Raw genomic sequence first — 26,847 nt, 5'->3', positions numbered from 1 at the left:
CTTTCTCTTTTACCTATAACCTTTCTAGGATAACATAAAAGAGCTAGAATTAGAAGTCATCAATTTGCAAAAGGAAAAGGAAGAATTGGTTCTTGAACTTCAGACAGCAAAGAAAGATGTCAACCAAGCCAAGTAAGGTTAAAGTTAATAAATGTTATTTCAAGTCCCTACTATGTGTGAGGAGCTTTGCAAGAAATAGAGAAGTAGAAGTCCCATTTACTGCCCCTAAAGATTTAAACCTAGTTATGAAGAGGAAACCTAAACACAAAAGTGGTTAAATAATTGCAATTTTAAATAGCGTCTCAAGTTGACAGTAAAAGAATGTCATAACACAGCACATGATTAGTAGCCAAATAAATTTCTTAGGCAGTAATTGTGTTAAGAGTTCAGAGGCGAGAAATATCAATTCAGGCTACCATGATCAAGGAAGGCTTTGTAAAAAGCGCTTGAGCTGGCTTTTGAAAGATTATCACACTTACTAGATAACAGCAGTTTCTTTGTCCCTGCGCTAATGGTAAATTAGCTTGTGAATGGAATTAATGTCCAGGCTAGTGATTAAAAAAATCAATCTAGCCATCTCTTACCAGTTAAGAATAAAACCAAAGCAGATAACCATAACATCCTACTCTCCTTCAGACCTCTGCTGTATGGGCTATGCTACCTTCTTTTTACTCAGTGACTCCATTTTATCTCTCGGTTGAGTCTAAAGCTCATGTTTGTAAAAGTTATGCTGAATGTTTAGTTTCTATCTCAGACTTCTATAATAGTCATCAGAATTCTTCATAGCTAAAGTGAAGTGAAATGCCTTCAAAGAACCATTTTGATGCAAAAGGGGCGGCGTATATTGAGGCAGTTGCATTGCTGTGTACTAAAAGTTGTCTTACTCTTTGTATTAAGCTCCTATTATTGAGACAAGTTTGGTTGTTTGGGTGGTATTCTTTTTTCAAGATGGCTATGTGACTAGTCACCTATTTTGTATATGTCAGGATTGTAACTCTGGGAGTCTAGTATTATGTCTTTTGAAGTCAGGCTTTGCTGCTGGTAGTCCTCACTTCTACAGCATCTGTGTTTAGGTTGAGTGAGCGCCGCCGCAAACGTCTCCAGGAGCTGGAGGGTCAAATCGCTGAACTGAAGAAGAAACTGAATGAGCAGTCCAAACTTCTGAAACTAAAGGAATCCACAGAGCGTACTGTCTCCAAACTGAACCAGGAGATACGGGTAATAAATTCTCATCCTTGCATTTACTCCCATTGGAATTTACAAACATAGGTATTCCATTTAGGAATACACCAGAGGTGTTTTCAGGTGAGAAAATAGCAGGCAGGGCAATCATTTCAAGTGTGTGAATTTCCACAAATGCCACTTTTGCAGAACATTGTGCTAGTGGTCATCTAGGATCTGCTCAATATAACCTTGCTTTGACATTCAAAATTTTAATTCTCAGTTATTGAATATTCAACTTGTGGCACCAACAAAGTGGTGGTTACAGGCTACTTGTACTGAAACCTTTAGAATACAGTGGTTGCTAGGTAGATTTGTCCTGGAGGCTTAGATGTTTCCTTGAAATTTCATTTGTATACAGTGAATTTAGGGCTGGATTTAGCTTGTAGGTACATTTTTCTTTACTGTCTTCTCAGTGTTCACTTGTGTAGTCTATACTTGAAAACCCTGTGCAAGCATAGCAAGGGTATTGTAAGCCTAATCAGAAAATCTGTTGGGGACCGCTTTCCCAGCCTAGTTCTGGCTTTTCTCTCTTAATGGTAAGTCTATCCATCCGCACCAGCCTAGAATAAAGTGCAGATGACTAATACTTGTGTTGGTTTTTGTTTTTATAGATGATGAAAAACCAGCGGGTACAGTTAATGCGTCAAATGAAAGAAGATGCTGAGAAGTTTAGACAGTGGAAGCAGAAAAAAGACAAAGAAGTAATACAGTTAAAAGAACGAGTAAGTAACTAAAACTTCTTGAAGGCCTAGCTAATAAATGCTTCTCTGAGCTGACTAACAATTTTGATGCTTCTCTTCAAATACCTCATGTCTCCAAAAATGTGACATTTTCATGAATTTAACAACTTTGTATTAAATGTCTACTATGTCTATTATGTTCAAAGTACTATCTACTAGGCACTGTGAGAAACAGAAAAATTAGTAGCATATAAACTCTGCCCTTGAAGAATGTCTTATCTAAAGGAGACGGTAAGACATAAGCATGGATTTCTCAAATACAAGGAAGAAAGAGATTTGGGCTATAAGAATAAAATACCAAAGTAACTAAGAGAAAGGAAAGCAAATTTGCAATTGGAGTGAAAAGATGATGGCTGAATAGGCCCTGAATAATAGGAAGGGCTTTGATAGAGATAAGTACAAGCATTCCAGATAGATAGATCAAAGAAATAGAGATGACAACTTTGTAGGCATAGTCAAGGAATGGGCAAGTGGTCCAACTGGGGTGAAGTATAGTAGTGGACCATTCCATTGGAAAGGCAAGTCGAAGCTGGATTATTAAAGATCCAAGAAGTTTGAACGCATTTTGTTAGTAGCATAAAGATTTTTAAGGGTTTTTAGAAAGTGTTATCAACACAATACTGCTTTAGAAAGATATATCTGGGAATAATGTATAGAGCAAACTGTAATATTGAGAAACAGAGGTCAGAACACAAGAAGATATTGTATAATCCAGAAGAATTATAAGGGCCTGAATATACATCTGACAACAGAGCCCCCAGAATATATGAAGCAAACACTGACAGAAATGGAGAGAGAAATAGACAAATCAACAGTAATAAATATTTGGAGACTTCAATCCATCTCTTTATTTTCTTTCTTTTTTAGAGATGGGGTCTTGTTCTGTTGCCCAGGCTGGAGTGCAGTGGTACAATCATAGCTCACTGGAGCCTCAAATTCCTGGTCTCAAGCAATCCTCCCACCTCAGCCTTCTGAGTAGCCAGACCTACAGCTGTATACCACCACACCTGGCAACTTTTTTATTTTTTGTAGAGATGGAATCTCACTATGTTGCCCAGACTGGTCTCGAACTCCTGGGCTCAAGAAGTCCTCTCACCTCAGCCTCCTAAAGTGCTGGTATTACAGGCATGAGCCGCTGAACCCAGCCCCTACTTTAATAATGGATAGAACAATAGGCATAAGATCGGTAAGGATATTGAAGACTTCAACAATATAATACCTAGCATTTTCATATCTATATTCATGAGATATTGGTCTATAGTTTATGTAATATGCTAGATTATACACTATACCTAACAGACATCTATAGACTACGCCAACCAACAACAGCAGGATATAGTCTTCCTAGGTGCACATGAAACATTCTCCAGGATAGACCATATGCTAGACCTTTTATCCCTCAATAAATTTAAAAGTATTGAAACAGGCCAGGCATCATGGCTCACGCCTGTAATCCCAACAGTTTGGGAGGCCAAGGTGGGCAGATCACCTGATGTCAGAGTTTGAGACCAGTCTGGCCAACATGGTGAAACCCCATGTCTACTAAAAATACAAAAATTAGCCGGGCATGGTGGCATGTCTGTGATCTCCTGTATTCAGGAGGCTGAGGCAGGAGAATCACTTGAACTTGGGAGATGGAGGTTGCGATGAGCTGAGATCGTGCCACTGCACTCCAGCCTGGGCAACGGAGCAAGACTGTCTCAAAAAAAAAAAGTATTGAAAATAGTACAAAATCTGTTCTGTAACCACAATGGAATAAAATTAAAAATCAGTAACAAAAATAAATTTGGGAAATTCACAAATATGAAGCAATTAACATAATCCTAAATAAATAATGGGTCAAAAAGGAAGTCATAGGTAAATTAAAAAATACTTTGAGATTAATAAAAACAAAGATACAACATACCAAAACTTATGGGATACAGCTAAAACAGTGTTTGGAGGGAATTTTATAGTTGTAAATGCCTATATTAAAAAACGCGAAAGGCTCCTGTAGTCCCAGCTACTTGGGAGGCTGAGGTGGAAGGATCACTTGAGCCCAGGAGTTCAAGACCAGCCTGGGCAAAATTGTGAGACTGCATCTCAGTTTTTTTTAATTGAAGAAAGATCTTAAACCAATAACCTAGCCTTCCACTTTAAAACACTGAAGAAAAGAGAGCAAACTAAACCCAAAACTAGTAGATGAAAGGAAACATTAAAAGATTAGAGTAGAAATAGGCTGGGCATGGTGGCTCACACCTGTAATTCCAGCACTTTGGGAGGCCTAGGCGAGTGGATCACCTGAGGTCGGGAGTTTGAGACCAGCCTGACCAACATGGAGAAACCCTCTCTCTACCAAAAATACAAAATTAGCCGGGCATAGTGGTGCATGCCTGTAGTCCCAGCTACTTGGGAGGCTGAGGCAGGGGAATCACTTGAACCCGGGAGGCAGAGGTTGCACTGAGCCAAGATTGCACCATTGCACTCCAGCCTGGGCAACAAGGGTGAAACTCTGTCTCAAAAAAAAAAAAAAAAAAAAAAAAGATTAAAGTAGAAATTGATGAAATACAAAATAGAAAAAAACAGAAAATCATTGAAACCAAAAGTTGGTCTTTTGAAATGATCAACAAATACTGACAAACCTTCAGATAACCTTAATAAGAAAAAAAAGAAAGAAAATTTAAATTACTAAAGTTAGGAATGACAGAGGGAATATCACTACTAGTCTTGCTGGAAGGAAAGGATTATAAGGAATTACTATTAACAACTGTACGCCAACAAATTAGATAGCCTAGATGAAGTGGACAAATGCCTGGAAAGACAAAAACTACCAAAACTGACTCAAGAAGAAACAGAAAATCTGTATAGACCCATGACAAGAAGTTAAATTAGTAGTTTAAAAACTTCCCACAAAGAAAAGCCCAGGCACAGATGGCTTCACTGGTGAGTTCTATCAAACATTTTAGGAAGAAATACCCATTTCTTGGCCTGGTGCTGTGGCTCATGCCTGTAATCCCAGCACTTTGGGAGGCTGAAGTAGGCAGATCACCTGAGGTCAGGAATTCAAGACGAGCCTGGCCAACATGGTGAAACCCCATCTCTACTAAAAATACAAAACTTATTCAGGTGTGGTGACACACACTTGTAATCCCAGCTACTTGGGAGGCTGAGACACAAGAATTGCTTGAACCCAGGTGGTGAAGGTTGCAGTGAGCCAAGATCACACCACTGCACTCCAGCCTGGGCGATAGAGTGAGATTCTGTCTCAGAAAAAAAAAAAAAAAAAAAGACAGAAATACCCATTTCTCAGAAACTCTTCTGAAAACTATAAGCAGTGGAAACACTTCCCAACTCATTCCATGAGGCTTGTGTTCCCTGATACCAAAACCAAAGACATCACAAGAAAAGAATACCACAGACCAATATATCTTAATATAGGCATGAAAATCCTCAACAAAATTCTAGCAAACTGAATCCATCAACATTTAAAAAGGATGATAGGCTGGGCATGGTGACTCACACCTGTAATCCCAGCACTTTGGAAAGCCGAGGCGGGCAGATCACTTGAGGTCAGAAGTTTGAGACCAGCCTGGCCAACACGGCAAAACCCTGTCTCTACTAAAAATACAAAAAAGAAAAATTAGCTGGGCATGGTGGCATATGCCTATAATCTCAACTACTCGGGAGGCTGAGGTATGGGAATTGCTTGAACCCAAGAGGCAGAGGCTGCAGTGAGCCGAGATCATGCCACTGCACTCCAGCCTGGGCAACAGAGTGAGACACTGTCTCAAAAAAAAAAAAAAAAAAAAAGGATGATACACTTATGACCGAGTGAGGTCCATCCGAAAAATGCAGAGTTTGTTTAATATATGGAAAATTTATGTTATATACTGTATCAGTAGGAAAAAGGACAAGAACCACATGATCATCTCAACAGACACAGAAAAAGCATTTGACAAAAATCTAACACTCTTTCATGATAACAACACTCAAGAAACTAGGAATAGAAGAGAACTTCCCCAGTGCAATGAAGGGCGTGTATGAAAAACCCACAGCTAACATACTTAATGGTGAAAAAGAGCATACTTTTCCCCTAAGATCAGAAACAAGACAAGGATGTCCACTCTTGCCATGTCTAGTTAACATTGTCCTGGAGGTTCTAACCAGGACGTTTAGGGAAGAAAAATATATAAATGGCATCTAAACTGGAAAAGATGAAGCAAGACTATCTCTGTTTATAGATGACATGATCTTGTATGTAGAAAATCCTAGAGAATCCACTAAAAGTCTATTAGAATTAATATATAAGTTCAGCAAGGTTGCAGAATATAAGATCAATATAAGAAAATAAGTTGTGGTCAGGCACGGTGGCTCACACCTGTAATCCTAGCGCTTTGGAAGGCCAAGGCAAGCACATCACTTGAGGCCACGAGTTCAAGACCAGCCTGGCCAACACAGTGAAACCCTGTCTCTACTAAAAATACAAACATTAACCAGGCATGGTAGCACATGCCTGTAGTCCCAACTACTTGAGAGGCTGAGGCACGAGAATCACTTGAACCCAGGAGGCAGAGGTTGCAGTGAGCTGAGATCAGGCCACTGCACTTCAACCTGGGCTACAGAGCAAGACTCTGTCTCAAAAACAAAAACAAAAAAAAAAAACAAACAAAAAAAAAGGAAAATCAGTAGTACATTTATATACTAGCAATTAACAATTTGACAATGAGATTAATAAAACAATCCCAGGGCTGGGCACGGTGGCTCACGCCTGTAATCCCAGCACTTTGGGAGGCTGAGGTGGGCAGATCACAGGGTAAGGAGTTCAAGACCAGCCTGGCCAACATAGTGAAACCCCGTCTCTACTAAAAATACAAAAAACTAGCCAGGTGTGGTGGTGGGCACCTGTACTCGCAGCTACTCGGGAGGCTGAGGCAGGAGAATCACTTGAACCCGGGAGATGGAGGTTGCAGTGAGCCAAGATCACACCACTGCACCACTCCAGCCCAGGCGACAGTGCGAGACTCCGTCTCAAAAGAAAAAAGGAAAGAAAAGAAAACAATTCCATTTATAATAGCATCAATACAAATAAAATACTTAGGAATAAATTTAACAAAAGAAGTGTAAGACTTGTATACTTGAAAACTACTAAACATCATTGAATTTAATTAAGGAAGCCTTAAATAAATGGAAGGATATCCCACGTTCATGGGCAGGAAGACTTGATATTCTAAAGATGGAATACCCTTCAGATTGCCTTACAGATGCAACACAATCCCAATGAAATTCCATCTGGTTTCTTCACAGAAACTCACAAGCTGATTCTAAAATATATATGGAAATGCAAGGGACCTAGACTATTCAAAGCACTCAAGGAGAAGAACAAATTTGTAAACATCACATTTACTGATTTTAAAACTTTCTACAAAGCTACAGTAATCAAGACTGTGTGGTACTGTGTAAAGATAGACATATAGGTCAATGGAATAAGATTGAGAATCCAGAAATAAACTTACACACTTATGGCCAGTTGATTTTCAACAGTAATGCCAAGACAATTCAATTTTGTCTTTTCAACAAATAGTCCTAGAACAACTGGATAGTCACATGCGAAATAATGAAGTTGAAACTTGTGGCCAGGCACAGTGGCTCACGCCTGTAGTCCCAGCACTTTGGGATGCCGAGGCGGGTGGATCACTTGAGGTCAGGACTTCAAGACCAGCCTGGCCAACATAGTGAAACCCTGTCTCTACTAAAATTACAAAAAAATTGGCTGGGCATGGTGGTACGTGCCTGTAATCCCAGCTCCTCGGGAGGCTAAGGCAGGAGAATCACTTGAACCTGGGAGGCAGGGGTTGCAGTGAGCTGAGATCATGCCCCTGCAGTCCAGCCTGGGCAACAGAGTGAGACTCTGTCTCAGAAAGAAACTTGCTCTCATACCATATACAAAAATTAAAACAGACCAAAACTTAAATGTACGAGCTAAAACTATAAATCTCTTAGAAGAAAACATAGGTGTTAATCTTTGTGACTTTTGATTAGACAATGATTTCTTAGATGTGACACCTAAAGTACAAACAGCTAACCAAAAAAGAGATAAAATTAAAAGCTTTTGCATTGTAAATAATACCATCAAGAAAGTGAATATGATCAGGCATGGTGGCTCACGCCTGTAATCTCAATACTTTGGGAAGCCAAGGTGGGAGGATTGCTTGAGCCCAGGAGTTTGATCCCACCCTGGGCAACATAGCAAGACCCCATCTCTAACAAAAAAAAAAAAAAGAAGAAGAAAGTTAATAGCCAGTCCATAGATTGGGAGGAAAATATTTGCAAATCATATAGCTGATAAGAGTCTTATACCCAAGATAGATAAACAACTCTTACCGGCCGGGCGCAGTGGCTCACACCTGTAATCCCAGCAGTTTGGGAGGCCGAGGCGGGCGGATCACCTGAGGTCGGGAGTTCACGACCAGCCTGACCAACATGGAAAAACCCCATCTCTACTAAAAATGCAAAAAAATTGGCCTGGTGTGGTGGCACATGCCTGTAATACCAGCTACTGGGGAGGCTGAGGTTGAAGAATCACTTGAACTCGGGAGGCGGAGGTTGTGGTGAGCCGAGATCGTACCATTACACTCCAGCCTGGGCGATAAGAGTGAGACTCCATTTCCAAAAAAGAAAAAAAAAAGGAACTCTTACCAATCAACAATAAAAATATAACTCAGTTTTAAAATGGACAAAGCAATAAGTACACGAAAAGGTGCTCAATGTCATTTGCCATCAGAGAAATGCAAATCAAAACCACAATGAGATGCAGTTTCACATCTACTAGGATGGCTATAAACAAAGACAGATGATAGTAAGTCTTAGCAAGAATGTGGAGACACTGAAAGCCTCATACATTGTCAGTAGGATGGGAAAATGGTATAGCTGCTTTGGCAAACAGTTTAGCAGTTTATCAAAAGGCTAAATAAAAACCTAGAGGTACCATATGATCCAACAATCCCACTCTTAGTTTTTTCTACCCAGGAGATACAAAAATATGTCATATATGCAAAAACTTGTACCCAAATGTTTATGCAGCAGTAGTCATAATAGCCAAAAAGTGGAAAAACCCAACATGTCCATCAGCTGATGAATGGGCAAATAAAATGTGGTCTATCCATACAGTGGAGTAGTATTCAGCCATACAAAGGAATGAAGTACTGATACATGCTACAACATGGATGAAACTTGAAAACATTTTGCCTAGTGAAAGAAACCAATCACAAAAGACCATATATGATAGGATTCCATTTATATGAAATATCCAGAGTAGGACATTAAAATCTGTAGAGACAAAAAATAGATGAGTGGTTGTCCAGGGCTTTGGGGTGGGGTGATGAGGTTGTAGGGTGATCACTAAACGGTATATTTCTTTTTGTGTTAATGAAAATGTTCTAAAATTAAGTGTGGTGATGTTTACATCAACTGTGAATGTACCAAAAGCCACTGAATCATGTACTTTAAATGAGTGAATTGTATGGTATGTGAATTATATCTCAATAAAACTGTTAAGAAGAACAAAAGAAAAAAGGAGACATCTCTATAAAGTGATGACAACTTTACATTCTACAGGAATATATATTCTACATTGACAAGGATCTTTGTTTTGCTCACTTCTGTATTTCCAATGTCTAGAGCAGTGACTGGCAAGTAGTGCACACTCAATACTGTTTAGTGAATGATTTTAATCATAATTAATGCAAAATCTACCTTTCAAAAAATGAAGGAAGTAGGGCAACAAAAAGTACCACGGGCTTTTCAGTGACTGGAAAGTCAGAGGAAACAGCTAGTTTGAAGAGACAGAGTTGGTTTTAGGAGAATAATCTTTGGGATGGAGAGACCTAGAAAATATTGGATAATGTTGGCCTAGAGTTCAAGGGAGAAGTTGGACTGGACTTTGCAATTAAGAGTTGTCTTTGGGAGGCCAAGGTGGGTGGATCACGAGGTCAGGAGTTCGAGACCAACCTGACCAACATGGTGAAACCCCGTCTCTACTAAAAATACAAAAAAATTAGCCAGGCTTAGTGGTGCATGCCTGTAATCCCAGCTACTCAGGAGGCTGAGGCAAGAGAATCACTTGAACCCAGGAGGCGGAGGTTGCAGTGAGCAGAGACCGAGCCACTGCACTCCAGCCTGGGCGACAGAGGGAGACTCTGTCTCAAAAAAAAAGAGTTGTCTGCATAGAGGTGAAAAATGAAACTTTGGGAGTAATGAGATAATGGAGACAGAGAATATATAGAAAAAGAAGTGAATCTCTTCTTTTTTTATTTTTTTCTGATCTCACTCTGTCATCCAGGCTGGAGTGCAATGGCGCCATCTTGGCTCACTGCAACATCTGCCTCCTGGGTTCAAGCGATTCTTCTGCCTCGGCCTCCTGAGTAGCTGGGACTACAGGCACATGCCACTATGCCTGGCAAATTTTTGTGTATTTTTAGTAGAGACAGGGTTTTGCCATGTTGGCCAAGCTAGTCTTGAACTCCTAACCTCAGGTGATCCACATGCCTCAGCCTCTCAAAGTGCTGGGATTACAGGCATGAGCCACCATGCCCAGCTGAGAATCTATTTCATGTATAAGAAAATGAAAAGAAGACAATGAAATTTGTAAGGTAGGAAAAGAATTAGGATGGTATGGGAAAGTTATTGGTAGTGCTAACGATGCTGGGAGAGAAGCCAAAGAAGATGGTGACTGTAAAAAGACCATTGAATTTAACAAGTAGGAAATTCCAGGACAATTGGTAGGAACTACTTACAAGGGGATTATGGAGTGAGCAATAATGACAATTGGAAGCACTAAACATAGACCTCTCTTTCAAGAAGTCTAGTGCTAAGAAGACTGTTGACTTTCCTCTTTTCACTGGACTAGCTTAGTCCTCTGGCTGTGTTTCTTTAATTATCTTGACTTCTCATTTCAACACACATCTTATTTTATTGTAATTGTGTTGCATGGTGTTTGTATTCTCTGGTAATCTCCATAAGAGTAGTAACCATGTCATGTTTATCTCTGTATCATAGACACCTAGTCCAGTGCCTAGTATGTAGTTGATGGCACAGTAAATATTATATTATTGAATGAAATGAATTGTTCTAGTATGCTGGCAAAGACCTGACAAAAATGGCTGACCATTCTATCCAGATTCGATAGGAACAAGTGAAGCCAGAAGGAACTTAATGGATTATTAGAAGAGGGAAAGGGCCAAGAAATCAAAGTAGTTAAATATTGTGTGCTCAGCTGAAGCAGGTGATATCCCATAGTATTTCTTGGTATTCTTTATCTTGAATCTCTGGGAAGAAAGAGCACATTCAGTAATAACCTGTTTTTATTTTTATTTTAGATTCGGGGGTACAGGAGCAGGTTTGTTACAAGGGCATATTGCGTGATGCTGAGCTTTGGGCTTCTACTGATCCCATCACCCATGTAGTACCCAATAGGAAGTTTTTCAGCTCTTGCCCCACTTTCTCCATCCCTCCCTCCTTTTAGAGCCCCCAATGTCTATTGTTTCCATCTTTATGTCTGTGTGTACCCAGGTTAACCTGGGTTAAAAATGAAAAACCTCTTTTTTTTAGCTGCAAGTTACTTTAATTTTATAGGTGGTTGGCTATGTGATAGGCTTTCTCTTTTTTGCCAGCCACCCGGGTTTTATAATGGATGGACAGGTAGGGTTGATGGGAAAAGAATACTGGTCTATTTATCAGGAGACCTGAATCCCACCTCTGTCAATAACTACCTATGTGGAAAGGACTGTTCACTAGATGATCTTTAAGCTTCCTTCCAGACCTCACATTCTAGGATATTATTTCTGGTAGTTGACTTATGACTGAGACTCAAGAATTTGGCCACAGAGCAATAAGCCAAAGGGAAAAACTACTTCCCCTCTACACACAAACATGGTTTCTAGAACTACGAGTTTTTGACTCATAGGAGAAGATGAAGGCAGCTCACTGTATTGTAGTTAACCTTACAAATCAAGGATGTCTTGAGAGACGCCTTAGTTATACTATAAGGTTTTATTTTAGCTAGCTGAACAGCAATTCATATCTGACTTTTTTCTTGTCAGGACCGTAAGAGGCAATATGAGCTGCTGAAACTTGAAAGAAACTTCCAGAAACAATCCAATGTGCTCAGACGTAAAACAGAGGAGGTAAGAAAATTCAGTCTGCTAGGTCAAGTATATTGTCATCTTCAGGCTTAAATGCTTGCAAAGTAATATCCTTTAGACGAGCAAGTGTCCTGAGAAACCAGGGATGCCAGTCTTCACAAGCAATTCCTAAATCTTTATCGCTGTTTATATACCATGACCTGTGAGCAGATAAAAACTTGATGAAAAATGGTACTGTTCAAATAAGGATTTTTTCCTAATTGGACTTGAGCCTTTCCTGAAAAAACAAAGTGATATTGATATGTGACATTTCTAGACACCTAGTCTGCAGAACTTCCTTGAAGTGTATTCCTCCCCTAGGCACCAAAGCAGTAGCTGTTCATTATGTCCATGGAGATTTATAAACCTGGTTCCTATAGGAACTCAAACCCATGTAATTTATCTTTACTAATGTGCTAGAAATGGGATTTTTTTTTTTTAACCTTTCATTCAACATTACTATGTGCCAATTTTATTTAGGCAGCAGCTGCCAACAAGCGTCTCAAGGATGCTCTCCAGAAACAACGGGAGGTTGCAGATAAGCGGAAAGAGACTCAGAGCCGTGGAATGGAAGGCACTGCAGCTCGAGTGAAGGTATGAACAACTTGAACTGCCATTTCTCTGTGTGGGCTAGGAACAGGAGAAAAGGAGAAATAGCTTTTTTTCTCTTTTTTTTAGAAGTAAACACTGCAAAATCTAAAGTTCTACTTGAAAGCCTTATTTCCTAAAGATAGCAATGTCTTTGAACTGTTGTTAAAGACCAGGAGTATAGAACTCTTTCTATCCTTGCCCCTGTTGAGGTTCAGTTACTTTTTTAAACAGCTTCATTGAAATAGAATTGACATATTATAAATTGTACATATTTAAAGTTCACAATTTGGCCAGGCATGGTGGCTCACACCTATGATCCCAGCACATTGGGAGGCCGAGGTGGGCAGATCACCTGCAGTCAGGAGTTTGAGACCAGCCTGACCAACATGGTGAAACCTCATCTCTACTAAAGCTACAAAAATTAGCTGGCTGTGGTGACAGGTGCCTGTAATCCCAGCTACTTGGGAGACTGAGGAAGGAGACTCCTTTGAACCCGGAAGGCGGACGTTGCAGTAAGCCAAGATTGTACCATTGCACTCCAAACTCGGTGACAGAGTGAAACTCTGTCTCAAAAAGAAAAAAAAAGTATACAGTTTGGTGAGTTTGGACACATGTATACACCCATGAAATCATCACCACAGTCAAGATAATGACAGTGTGCTTCATTGCCTAAACTTTCTTTGTATCCCTCTGTAATCCCTCCTTCTTCTCCCCGGTCTACCCCTCTACTCCCCATTTCATATATATTTCTTTATATCCCCACAATGGTTCCAGGCAACCATTAATCTGCTTTCTGTCACTGTGGATTTGTTTTCATCTGGAATCATACAGTATGTATTTTCTTCTGGTTTTTATTCAGCACAATTATTGTGAGATTCATCCATGTGGTTGCATATATCATATACAACTTCTTTCCTTTTTATTGCTGAGTGGCATCCTATTCATTGTATGGCTATACCATAATTTGTTTTTATATTCACCTGTTGATGGACACTTGGGTATTTCTAGTTTTTGGCTCTTACAAATATTGCACTGAACATTTGCGCACAAGTCTGTGTGGATTTTTTTTATTTCTTTTGAGTAGATAGCTAGGAGTAAAATGGCTTTCTTGTATGGTTGGTGTATGTTTTAACTTGTAAGTGGCTGCCAAACTGTTTTCCAAAGCAGTTGTACCATTTTACATTCCTGCTAGCGATGTATAAGGGTTCTAGTTGCTACACATTCTTACCAATACTTAGTATGGTCAGTCTTTTGAATTTTAGCTATTTTGTGTGTGTGGGTAGTGGAACCTCATTGTGGTTCTAATTTTCATTTCTGTAATGACTAATGATGTTGGACATCCTTTCATGTGCTTATTTGCGATATGTATGTTTTCTTTTGTGAAATATCTATTCAAATCTGTCCCCATTTTTAAATTGGGTTGTTTATCTTTTTCTTATTATTGAATTAAAATTATTTATATATTCTAAATATATTTAACAGAGGACTTCTGTGTTTTACAAATATTTTCTCCCTGGCTGTGGCTTGCCCTTTTCAATTTGTAACAGTGTCTTTTGAAGAGCAAACCTTTATTATGTTAATGCCATCCAATTTATTGATTTTTTTTCTTTTATACTTAAACAGTTTTCATATCTTACTTAAGAAATCTTGGCTGGGTGTAGTGGCTCACGCCTATAATCTCAGCACTTTGGGAGGCTGAGGCAGGAGAATTGCTTGAGGCCAGGAGTTCAAGACCAGCCTGGGGAACAAAGTGAGATCCTGTCTCTACAAAACAAAAATTTACAAAATTAACCAGACATGGTGGCGCACGCCTTTAGTCCCAGCTACCAGGGAGACTGAGGTGGGAAGATCACTTGAGACTGGGAGGTCAAGGCTACAGTGAGCCATGATCGCACCACTGCACTCCAGCCTGGGTGACAGAGAAAGATCCTGTCTCAAAAAAACTTTAAAACAGAAATATTTGGCTGGCTGGGTGCAGTGGCTCATGACTGTAATCCCAGCACTTTGGGAGACCAAGGCGGGTGGATTACGTGAGGTCAGGAGTTCAAGACCAGCCTGGCCAACATGACAAAACCCCGTCTCTACTAAAAGTACAAAAATTAGCCGGGCCCGGTGGCATGCGCCTGTAGTCCCAGATACTCGGGAGGCTGAGGTGGAAGAATTGCTTGAACCGGGGAGGCGGAGGTTGCAGTGGCCTGAGATCGCACCACTGCACTCCGCCTGGGTGATAGAGCGAGGCTTCGTCTCAAAAAAAAAAGAGGAAATATTTGTCAAACCCATGGTCACTAAGATTTCCCCCTAAGTTTTCTTCTAGGAAGTTGTATTTTTTTGTTGTTGTTGTTGAGACGGAGTCTCGCTCTGCCGCCCAGGCTGGAGTGCAGTGGCCGGATCTCAGCTCACTGCAAGCTGCACCTCCCGGTTTACGCCATTCTCCTGCCTCAGCCTCCCGAGTAGCTGGGACTACAGGCGCCCGCCACCTCGCCCGGCTAGTTTTTTGTATTTTTAGTAGAGACGGGATTTCACCGTGTTAGCCAGGATGGTCTCGATCTCCTGACCTCATGATCCGCCCGTCTCAGCCTCCCAAAGTGTGGGGATTACAGGCTTGAGCCACCGCGCCCGGCCTGGAAGTTGTATATTTTTAAGCTTTACGTTTAGGTCTGTGATTCATTTTGACTGGACACCTTTGTCAAAATCAAATATCTATACATCTATTTCAGATTGTTTTATTGATCTATATGTCTATTTTTATGCCAATACCAAAAAGCTTAAAAATATACAACTTCTAGAAGAAAACTTAGGGGGAAAATCTTAGTGACCATGAGTTTGACAAATATTTCCTTTTTTTTTTTTTTTTTTTTTTTTTTTTTTTTTTTTGAGACGAAGCCTCGCTCTATCACCCAGGGAGAGTGCAGTGGCGCGATCTCAGCTCACTGCAACCTCTGCCTCCCCGGTTCAAGCTGTTGCTTTTTAAGAAATCATGAAATCAGGCAGTGTAAGTCCTCCAAAGTTGTTGTTCTTTGTCAAAATTGTTTGGGAAAACTAGGTCCTTTGCATTTCCATACACATTTTAGAATTATCTTGTCAATTTCTACAAAACAGCTTGCTCGGAGTTGGATTAAGATTGCATAGAATTTATAAATCAATTTGAGGAGAATCAACATGTTAAGAATATTTAGATACATGAACGCAGTACATCTCTTTATTTAGGTTTTTAATTTCTCTCAGCAACATTTTAGTTTTTAGTGTACAAGTGTTGTACATCTTTTGTCAAACATATTCCTGAGTATTTCATATTTTTATGATATTGAAAATGGCATTTTTATTTCCATTTCCAATTGTTTAGATATTCTTGTTGGTTCTCAAAGCTTTTTTGTAGAATTCTTAAGATTTTTTACCTAGACAATTGTGTCATCTGCAAATATGGACAATTTTGTTTCTTCTTTTCTGTTCTGTGCTTTTTTTTTTTTTTTTTAACCTTTGTCTTGCCTTATTGCACTTGCTAGAACCTCCAGTACAATATTGAATAGACTAGGTGAGAGGCTACAACCTTGCTTTGTTCCCAGTCTTGGGCAGAAAGCATTCAGTTTTTCACCATAAAGTATGATAATAGCTATAGATTTTTTGGTATATGTCTTTTATCAGGTTGAAGAAGTTCCTTTTTTTTTTTTTTTAAGCTTGCAAAAGTTTTTATTACGAATTGATGTTGGGTTTTTTCGGGAGATTTTTTTCTGTTTCTGTTGAGATGATCTGACAGTTGATTGGTCAGTTTTTATTCTGTTATATGGCAAATGACATGGATTTTTCCCTAATTCTGTCAAGGCATAATTGAAATACAATAAAATTTACCCTTTTGTTGTACAGTTCTATGTGTTTTGACAACATGTACAGTTGTGTGACCACTACAACAATCAAGATACAGAATAGTTCTCTTATCCCCAGAAACTCCCCTATATCTCTTACAGCCAATTCCTTTCACACCCCTGGTCCTTGACAAACACTGATCTGTACTCTGTCATTATTGTATTTCCTTTCCATCAGTGTCATAGAAATAGAAACATATAGTATGACTTCCTTCACTTAGCATAATGCATTTGAGATTAATTTGTGTTGTTTGTGTATCTGTAGTTTGCATGTTTTTATTATTGTTAAGTAGTATTTCATTGTATGGATATAGCACAGTTTGTTTATCCATTCACCTGTCGAAGGATATCTTAGGGTTTTTTTTTCCTTAGGTTTTGGCAATTACGAATAAAGCTACTGTTAAAAACACATACACATTTCTATGTAAACTAATTTTTTCACTTGGGTAAATACCTAAGAGCAGGACTGCTGGGTCATATGATAAGTGTATGCTTAACTTTGTAAGAAAATGCCAAATTGTTTATCCAGTTAGTTGTTTATTGCTGGTATATAGAAATACAATTTATTTTTGTATATTAACTTTTATCTCATGCCTTTATTATTCTAGCTTTTTTATAGCTTTTTAGGATTTTCTATGTAGACTATCATGCTATCTGTAAATACAATTTTATTTCTTCCTTTCTAATCTATATGTCTATCATTTCTCCTACTTGCCCTATTGCATTGGTGAGAACCTTCAGGATGATGATAAATAGGAGTGGTGAGAATAGACATCCTTCTGTTCTTCCTGATCTTAGGGGGAAAGCATTCTGTCTTTCACCATTAAGTTTATTAACTGTAGTTAATTTTTTTGAAATACTTTTTGTCTCTAGTTAGTTGATTTGGTGAATTATTTTGACTGATGTTCAAATATGGAACCAACCTTGCATTTCTTTTTTTTTTCTTTCCAACTTTTTTTTTTTTTTAATTTATTTATTATTATTAAACTTCAAGTTGTAGGGTACATGTGCACAACGTGCAGGTTTGCTACATATGTATACTTGTGCCATGTTGGTGTGCTGCACCCATCAACTCGTCATTTACATCAGGTATAACTCCCAATGCAATCCCTCCCCCCTCCCCCCTCCCCATGATAGGCCCCGGTGTGTGATGTTCCCCTTCCCGAGTCCAAGTGATCTCATTGTTCAGTTCCCGCCTATGAGTGAGAACATGCGGTGTTTGGTTTTCTGTTCTTGTGATAGTTTGCTGAGAATGATGGTTTCCAGCTGCATCCATGTCCCTACAAAGGACACAAACTCATCCTTTTTTATGGCTGCATAGTATTCCATGGTGTATATGTGCCACATTTTCTTAATCCAATCTGTCACTGATGGACATTTGGGTTGATTCCAAGTCTTTGCTATTGTGAATAGTGCTGCAATAAACATACGTGTGCATGTGTCTTTATAGCAGCATAATTTATAATCCTTTGGGTATATACCTAGTAATGGGATGGCTGGGTCATATGGTACATCTAGTTCTAGATCCTTGAGGAATCGCCATACTGTTTTCCATAATGGTTGAACTAGTTTACAATCCCACCAACAGTGTAAAAGTGTTCCTATTTCTCCACATCCTCTCCAGCACCTGTTGTTTCCTGACTTTTGAATGATCGCCATTCTAACTGGTGTGAGATGGTATCTCATTGTGGTTTTGATTTGCATTTCTCTGATGGCCAGTGATGATGAGCATTTTTTCATGTGTCTGTTGGCTGTATGAATGTCTTCTTTTGAGAAATGTCTGTTCATATCCTTTGCCCACTTTTTGATGGAGTTGTTTGTTTTTTTCTTGTAAATTTGTTTGAGTTCTTTGTAGGTTCTGGATATTAGCCCTTTGTCAGATGAGTAGATTGCAAAAATTTTCTCCCATTCTGTAGGTTGCCTGTTCACTCTGATGGTAGTTTCTTTTGCTGTGCAGAAGCTCTTTAGTTTAATGAGATCCCATTTGTCAATTTTGGCTTTTGCTGCCGTTGCTTTTGGTGGTTTAGACATGAAGTCTTTGCCCATGCCTATGTCCTGAATGGTACTACCTAGGTTTTCCTCTAGGATTTTTATGGTATTAGGTCTAACATTTAAGTCTCTAATCCATCTTGAATTAATTTTCGTATAAGGAGTAAGGAAAGGATCCAGTTTCAGCTTTCTACTTATGGCTAGCCAATTTTCCCAGCACCATTTATTAAATAGGGAATCCTTTCCCCATTTCTTGTTTCTCTCAGGTTTGTCAAAGATCAGATGGCTGTAGATGTGTGGTATTATTTCTGAGGACTCTGTTCTGTTCCATTGGTCTATATCTCTGTTTTGGTACCAGTACCATGCTGTTTTGGTTACTGTAGCCTTGTAGTATAGTTTGAAGTCAGGTAGCGTGATGCCTCCAGCTTTGTTCTTTTGACTTAGGATTGTCTTGGAGATGCGGGCTCTTTTTTGGTTCCATATGAACTTTAAAGCAGTTTTTTCCAATTCTGTGAAGAAGCTCATTGGTAGCTTGATGGGGATGGCATTGAATCTATAAATTACCTTGGGCAGTATGGCCATTTTCACGATATTGATTCTTCCTATCCATGAGCATGGTATGTTCTTCCATTTGTTTGTGTCCTCTTTGATTTCACTGAGCAGTGGTTTGTAGTTCTCCTTGAAGAGGTCCTTTACATCCCTTGTAAGTTGGATTCCTAGGTATTTTATTCTCTTTGAAGCAATTGTGAATGGAAGTTCATTCCTGATTTGGCTCTCTGTTTGACTGTCACTGGTGTATAAGAATGCTTGTGATTTTTGCACATTAATTTTGTATCCTGAGACTTTGCTGAAGTTGCTTATCAGCTTAAGGAGATTTTGGGCTGAGACAATGGGGTTTTCTAACTTTAGGTTCAAGGATTACATGTGCAAGTTTGTTACATGGGTAAATTGTGTGTTGCAAGAGTTTCATGTACAGATCATTTTGTCACACAGATAATCAGCATGATACCCAATAGGTAGTTTCTCAGTCCTCACCCTCCTCCCACCCTTCACCCTCAAGTAGGCCCCAGTGTCTATTGTTCCCTTCCTCCTAGCCATGTGTACTCAGTGTTTAGCTCCCACTTAGAAGTGAGAACATGTGGTATTTGATTTTCTGTTCCTGCATTAATTCTCTTAGGATAATAGCCTCCATCTGCATTCATGTTACTACAAAGGATGTGATTGTGTTCTTTTTTATGGCTGTGTAATATTCCATTCCAACCTTGCATTTCTTAGATAAACTCTATTTAATCGTGATATATCATCCTTTTTATGTATTATTAAATTCAGTAACACATTAAAAAAATCTTGTTTAAATTTTTGTATCTGTGTTCATGAGGGATACTGATGTGTAGTTTTTTGTAACACCTTGGTCTGTTTCTGGTATCAAGGTAATGCTGGCCTCAGAATGAGCTGGGAAGTAGTCATTTATCTTCAAATGTCTGGAAGATTTCGTGTAGAATTAATATTGTTTCTTTCTAAAAAATTTGGTAGAATTTACCAGGAAAGCCATCTGTGACTAGAGAGATTTATGTTTCTTGCTTAGTTTTGCTTTTTGGGGAGAGGGATGTTAACTAAAATAAAGTTTTAAAAATAGATAAAAGATTGTTCAAAGTCTCCTTGAGTAAGCTTTGGTAGTTTGTGTGTTTCAGAGAACTTGTCTGTTTCATCTTAGTTGTCAAATGTATTGGCATAAAGTTGTTCATCATATTCCTTTATGGTTCTAATATCTGTAAAATCTCAGCCAGGTACGATTGCTTATGCCTATAATACTGGCACTTAGAGAGGCTGAGATGGGAGGATCACTTGAGCCCAGGAATTTAAGACCAGCCTGGGCAACATAGCAAGAACCTATCTCTGTTTTTAAAAATTAAAATTTTAAAAATATGTAATGATGTCAACTATCTCATTCCTGTTTGTATGCTTTCTCATTTTTCTCAATCAGTCCAGCTGGAGGTTTGTCATTCTTATAATGGGTAAAATGGTAATTTTTATGTTATATATATTTTACCACAATAAAAAATTTCAAAACAACTCCCAACTCATTAATTTCCACTCTGATCTTATAACTATTATTATTATTATTATTTTTGAGACAGAGTCTTGCTCTGTCACCCAGTCTGGAGTGCAGTGGCATGATATCAGCTCACTGAAAGCTCCGCCTCCCGGATCTTATTTTTTTTTTTACTTCTGCATACTTTGGATTTATTTTGGTTATCTTTTTTTACTTAAGGAAGAAACTAAGGTCATTGATTTACTTCTTTTCTAATATAGGCATTCAGTGCTATAAGTTTCCTCTTAAGTACTCCTTTAATAATATCCCACAAATTTTCATAATGTTATGTTTTCATTTTCATTCAATTCAAAATACATTCTAATTTTCTTATTGATTTTTTTTCTTTGACCCGTGGGTTATTTAGAAGTGTTATTTAGTTTCCAAATGTTTGTGGATTTTTCCAAATGTCTTTTTGTTATTGATTTCCAATTTAATTCTAATATGGTCAGAGAACATACTTCATATGACTTGAATCCTTTTGAACTTATTGAGACTTATTTTATGGTCCAGAGTATGATCAATCTTAGTAAATGTTCTATGTGTACTTGAGAAGAATGGGTATTCTGCTGTTGTTGGATGGAGTGTCCATAAATGTCAATCATGTTGATTTAATTGATTGTGCTGTTAACGTCTATTGTATCCTTGCTGATTTTCTGCATACTCGTCCTATCAATTATTGGGAAATAGGTATTGAAATATCCGAATATAATTATGGAGTTTTTCCTTGGAGTTCTACATTTAGAATTAATTGACCCCTGTATTATTATGAAATGGACTTCTTTATTCTTGGTAATATTCTTTGTTCTAATATCTACTTTGTATGATATTACTGTGGCCCCTCCAACTTTCTTTTTATTAATGTTAGCATGTTCCTTTTTTTTTTTTTTTTTTTTTGTCATGGTGTATTTAATGTTAACTATTTGTGCCTTCATTTTTAAGGTGTGTTTTTTTTTTCTTTTCTTTTTCTTTTTCTTTCTTTTCTTTCTTTCTTTCTTTTTTTTTTTTTTTTTTAGACAAGGTCTTGCTCTGTTGCCCAGGCTGGAGTGCAGTAGCACAATCACGGCTCACTGTAGCCTTAACCTCTTGGGCTCAAATGATTCTACTACTTCATCCTCCCAAGTAGCTCAGACTACAGGCACATGCCACTGTGCCTGGCTAATTTTTGTATTTTTTGTAGAGATGAGGTTTCACCATGTTGCTCAAGCTGGTCTCAAATTCCTGGGGTCAAGTGATCTACCTGTCTCAGCCTCCCAAAGTGCTGGGATTACAGGTGTGAGCCACCACACCCAACCAAGGTGTGGTTCTTATAGGCAGCATATATTTGGGTCTAGCTTTTTTTTTTCCATAGACAGGCTCTCACTCTGTTACCCAGGCTGGAGTGCAGTGGCATGATCATAGTTCACTGTAACCTCAAATGCCTGGACTCAAGTGATTCTCCCATCTCAGTCTCCTGAATAGCTGAGACTACAGGCGTATACCACCATACCTGGCTAATTTTTCTACTTTTTGTAGAGACCGGGTCTCACTATGTTGCTCAGGCTGGTCTTTGACTATGGGCCTCAAGTGATCCTCCCAAAGTGCTGGGACTACAGGTGTGAGCCACTGTGCCCAGGCATGTCTAGCTTTTTAAATCCAATCTGAAAATCTCTACAACTTAATTGGGGTGTTTAGACCATTTACATTTAATGCGATTATTGATACAGGTAGGTTTGAGCTATCATCTTGCTGTTTGTTACTTGTACATGATTTTGTTTCATGTATTTTGGTGCTTTGTTATTAGGGATGTAAACATTAAGGATTATATTCTTTGAACAATCAGCTCCTTTATCATGAATCCTTTTTATCCCTAGTTTTATTTTTTGATAGGAATTCTACTTCATCTGATTCTAATATGATCACTCCAGCTTTCTTTTGATTACTATTAGCATGGTATGCCTTCATTAAAAGCAGAAATATTCTCAGGGATAGTTACTGTTTTAAAAAGTGAATTTTGGCTGGGCATGGTGGCTCACACCTGTAATCCCAGCACTTTGGGAGGTCAAGGTGGGTGGATCACTTGAGGCCAGCAGTTCAAGACCAGCCTGGCCAACATGGTGAAACCCCATCTGTACTAAAAATACAAAAATTAGCCAGGCGTGGTGGCGCGTGCCTGTAATCCCAGCTACTTGGGTGGCTGAGGCATGAGAACTGCTTGAACCTGGGAGGCAGAGGTTGCAGTGAGCTGAGATCACGACATTGCACTCCAGCCTGGGCGACAGAGCGACACCCTGTCTAAATAAATAAATAAAAAGTGAATTTACTGAATTTTGTTTCCTTTTTTAAAAATCCCATTCATCTACTTTAAAAATTAAAAATGGATATTTATTAAATAGAATAGATCATAAAATATTCAATTTTTTATTATGTTAAGGGCAAAGGAAAAAATGGAGAAAATAAAGAACAGGGCACATAGAAATACTAGGAATCTGGAGAAAGATTTTTTGGAGAAAGTCTCTTTCTTGTGACCTTTTGGCATGTTGCTGTTAAAGGCTCTTTGAGAGGTACTGATATTTTTGGTAAGTGTAGGTATGAATGGATATCACACTTGTAGTTACTTGGGCTCTGGTTCAAATAAGTTAAGTCTAGAGCTGAATCTAGCCCATGAGCCAGTGATTCCTCATCCCTAACCCAGACATCACTGATTTCTCTTCCAGAATTGGCTTGGAAACGAAATTGAGGTTATGGTCAGTACTGAGGAAGCCAAACGCCATCTGAATGACCTCCTTGAAGATAGAAAGATCCTGGCTCAAGATGTGGCTCAACTCAAAGAAAAAAAGGAATCTGGGGAGAATCCACCTCCTAAACTCCGGGTAAGTACCCTTATGAAAAAATGTTGCCAGTAATCAGACTCTACATTCGCCAGAAATCCTCATAGCTTTGGAGGATTACTTTCCTTTTAGTATTTCACCCTTGTTCCCACTATTATTTACAGAGGCGTACATTCTCCCTTACTGAAGTGCGTGGTCAAGTTTCGGAGTCAGAAGATTCTATTACAAAGCAGATTGAAAGCCTAGAGACTGAAATGGAATTCAGGTAACAGGGACTATCTCTAAGCCATTATAAAAATTTATGCCTGGAATCAAAGATAGAACCTATTAATCCAGTGATTCAAAAGCCTTGTGATGGTGGAAAAACGTGAGAAAATAACAATTTTTTTTAAACCAAACACTGTACTAGGTATCTTAGATATATTTTCTTATTCAATCCCTTTGATGCCTTATGAGGTAAGTATCATTCTTCTCATTTTAGAGATCTAAAATTAACTTGGTCATATGGAAGTGGGTTATCAGAACTTATTAACATTAGTGTCGCTAAAGTTGGTATACAGCCCCCTCGCTGCTAAATTTGACTGGCTTTTTAATAAATAAACTGGTTAATTGGTTGATTTTTAAAAGGAAATTCAGTGATCTTAAGAAATTTGCCAAAGGTAATTAACTGGCTAACAAACAACAGAGCTGGGATTCAAAACACACTCTAATTCCAAAGCCCATGCTTTTTACAATACAGCACAATTTTTTTCTCTTTATTATTTTTTTAACTGATAACTAGAGTCAGACACCATAATTTTTGATGCAGTGGTGTCTCTAAGATGTAGAACCAATAACAGAATTTTAGAGGAACCAAAGAAATGATAATAGAATAGCAACAACACAGAAGGTGAATTTTAGAGATCATCAAGAAAATAGCCATAACATGTAAGTAAAGTTGTCATGAGCATTAAATTACATTAGTAAAGTACATAACAGTACTTAGCATATTAGAAGTGCTCAATGGGCCAGGTGCGGTGGCTCATGCCTGTAATCCCAGCACTTTGGGAGGCCAAGGCAGGTGGATTGCCTGAGGCCAGGAGTTCAAGACCAGCTTGGCCAACATGGTGAAACCCCGTCTCTACTAAAAATACAAAAAAAATTAGCTGGGCGTGGTGGCGGACACCTGTAATCCTGGCTGCTAGGGAGGCTGAGGCAGGAGAATTGCCTGAACCCAGGAGGCAGAGGTTGCAGTGAGCCGAGATTGTGCCATTGCACTCCAGCCTGGGCGATAGAGCAAGACTCTGTCTCAAAAAAAAAAAAAAAAAAAAAAAAAAAAATGGCCAGGCACAGTGGCTCACGCCTGTAATCCCAGCATTGGGAGGCCGAGGAAGGCAGATCATGAGGTCAGGAGATCGAGACCATCCTGGCTAACACAGTGAAACCCCATCTCTACTAAAAATACAAAAAATTAGCCGGGCATGGTAGCACGCACCTGTAGTCCCAGCTACTCGGGAGGCTGAGGCAGGAGAATCTCTTGAACCTGGGAGGCGGAGGTTGTGGTGAGCTGAGATCGTGCCACTGCACTCCTGGGCAACAGAGTGAGATTCTGTGTCAAAAATGAAAGACAGACAGACAAAAAGAAAGAAAAGAAAGGAAAGGAAGGAGAAAGAAAAGAGAAGGAATAGAAGGGCTCAGTGAAGGCTGCACTTTCTCAGGAGCTCTTCAGGCTGTGTTCCCTGTGCCATGGTCACTCGTATTGGCTCTAAAAAGTAAAAAGAAAAGAAGTGATCAATGAATGTTCTTCTGTCCCTCATCTCCTGGCCCTACACCAGAAATTATGCTACACAGCCTCTTCTAATCATGATTATTTTAAGCAGTTTATGAAATCTAGAAGGAACAGAACCCTGACAGAGATTTTATCGTGTTTTAGGATAATAGATTTTTATTGTCCAGAAGACCTTGGGATCATTTAATCTGGTTTTAGTAATACATACTAACTTTATCTTGGGATACATCTATAAATCACTCAACCTTTGAGTTCCTGCTTTGTGCTACACTGGATGCAGTTGGGATATACAGAAAAAATAGATGAGTTTGCCCTTGCTCTCAGGTGGAAATAGTATCATTACTCACAGTGGTGTCCTGGAATCATTTGTTAAAATTTCAAGAATGTTGTAAACCATTGTTAGTTTACAACTGATTATGGTGAGAATATTTACACCACAGAAACTGACAAAACTTACAAATCAGGGCTGGGGTTTTTGTTTTTGTTTTATGTTTGTTTGTTTTGAGACAGTCTCACTCTGTTGCCCAGGCTGGAGCGCAGTGGCACGATCTTGGCTCACTGCAGCCTCTGCCTCCCGGGTTCAAGTGATTCTCATGCCTCAGCCTCCCAAGTAGCTGGAATTACAGGCACGTGGCACCATGCCTGGCTAATTTTTGTATTTTTAGTAGAGACAGGGTTTCACCATGTTGGCCAGGGTGGTCTCGAACTCCTGACCTCAAGTGATCTGCCTGCCTCGGCCTCCCAAAGTTCCAGGATTACAGGCATGAGCCATTGTGCCCAGCCAAGGGCTGGTTTTTTAAGTGCTGGTTGTTAAAAATTTACCTGCATACCATATGTGTAAGTAAATGATTATGTAAATGTAGGGCAGGTGCCAAGTAGAAGGAATTAGAAGTGAGTTTAGTTAGGAGAAATTTTTTAGAACTGATGAGACTTAAACTAAATTTTGGAATAGGTAAGGGACATGAATTGTCAGAAAAGACAGGAAAGGGCCAATGATAGGTGACAACTCCGAAGTGTTGTGCCCCACCTCTTCCAGAAGCCTTCCCTGACTTTTTAATCCCTCACTAATCTTCCTTCCTCTCTAAACTCTTTCAGAACTTAAGATACTCAATTATGACATACTGCTGACATGTTATCTTTATGTTTATTGTTTTATGTTTATTAATTTTGTCATTCTAAAGACAGACTAAGCTTGTTGAAGGAAAGGACTCTACATTAGACCAGGGTTGTCAAAGTGTGGTCCGCAGATTCCTGGGGAGCTCCAAGGCCCTTTCAGGGAGTCCAAGTGATCAAAACTATTTTCATAATAATATTAAGGCCTTATTTGCCTTTTTTGCTACATTGGCATTTGCACTGAAAATGCAGACGCCATAGTGGGCTAAAGTGCTGACACCCTAGGCTGAATGAAAGCAGTGGCACCAACCTGAACTAGTAGTTATTGTATGCTTCACCACTACATACTCTCAGGTTTTAAAAAACCAAGCCAGTCTTAATTAAGAGTGGTGTTGCAAAAGCAGTGAAAGTTGTTCATTTTACTAAATCTGGACCCTGGAGTTCATGTCTGTGTTACAGCCTGTGTGACAAAACAGGAAGAACACAGAAAGCACTTCTGCTGC

At 39.0% G+C, this 26,847-nt stretch overlaps 1 protein-coding gene across 2 annotated transcripts in view; it reads left to right on the top strand.

Annotated features, from left to right (window-relative positions):
• KIF4A (kinesin family member 4A) overlaps window positions 1–26,847 on the top strand; it is a 130,039-nt gene that overhangs the window by 81,541 nt on the left and 21,651 nt on the right. For both annotated transcript variants that reach the window (XM_037988896.2, XM_007991986.3), the window contains 7 exons: window positions 29–132; window positions 1,074–1,218; window positions 1,836–1,946; window positions 12,041–12,124; window positions 12,602–12,715; window positions 23,350–23,505; window positions 23,628–23,728. In XM_037988896.2, coding sequence (XP_037844824.2) covers window positions 29–132; window positions 1,074–1,218; window positions 1,836–1,946; window positions 12,041–12,124; window positions 12,602–12,715; window positions 23,350–23,505; window positions 23,628–23,728 — 815 coding nt within the window. The remainder of the gene's footprint in view (window positions 1–28; window positions 133–1,073; window positions 1,219–1,835; window positions 1,947–12,040; window positions 12,125–12,601; window positions 12,716–23,349; window positions 23,506–23,627; window positions 23,729–26,847) is intronic.

The sequence above is a fragment of the Chlorocebus sabaeus genome, chromosome X (genome assembly GCF_047675955.1).
Source record: "Chlorocebus sabaeus isolate Y175 chromosome X, mChlSab1.0.hap1, whole genome shotgun sequence".
Lineage (NCBI taxonomy): Eukaryota > Metazoa > Chordata > Mammalia > Primates > Cercopithecidae > Chlorocebus > Chlorocebus sabaeus.
The sequence above is the reverse complement of the archived record's forward strand: the minus strand, read 5'-3'. Positions and strand labels throughout refer to the sequence as shown.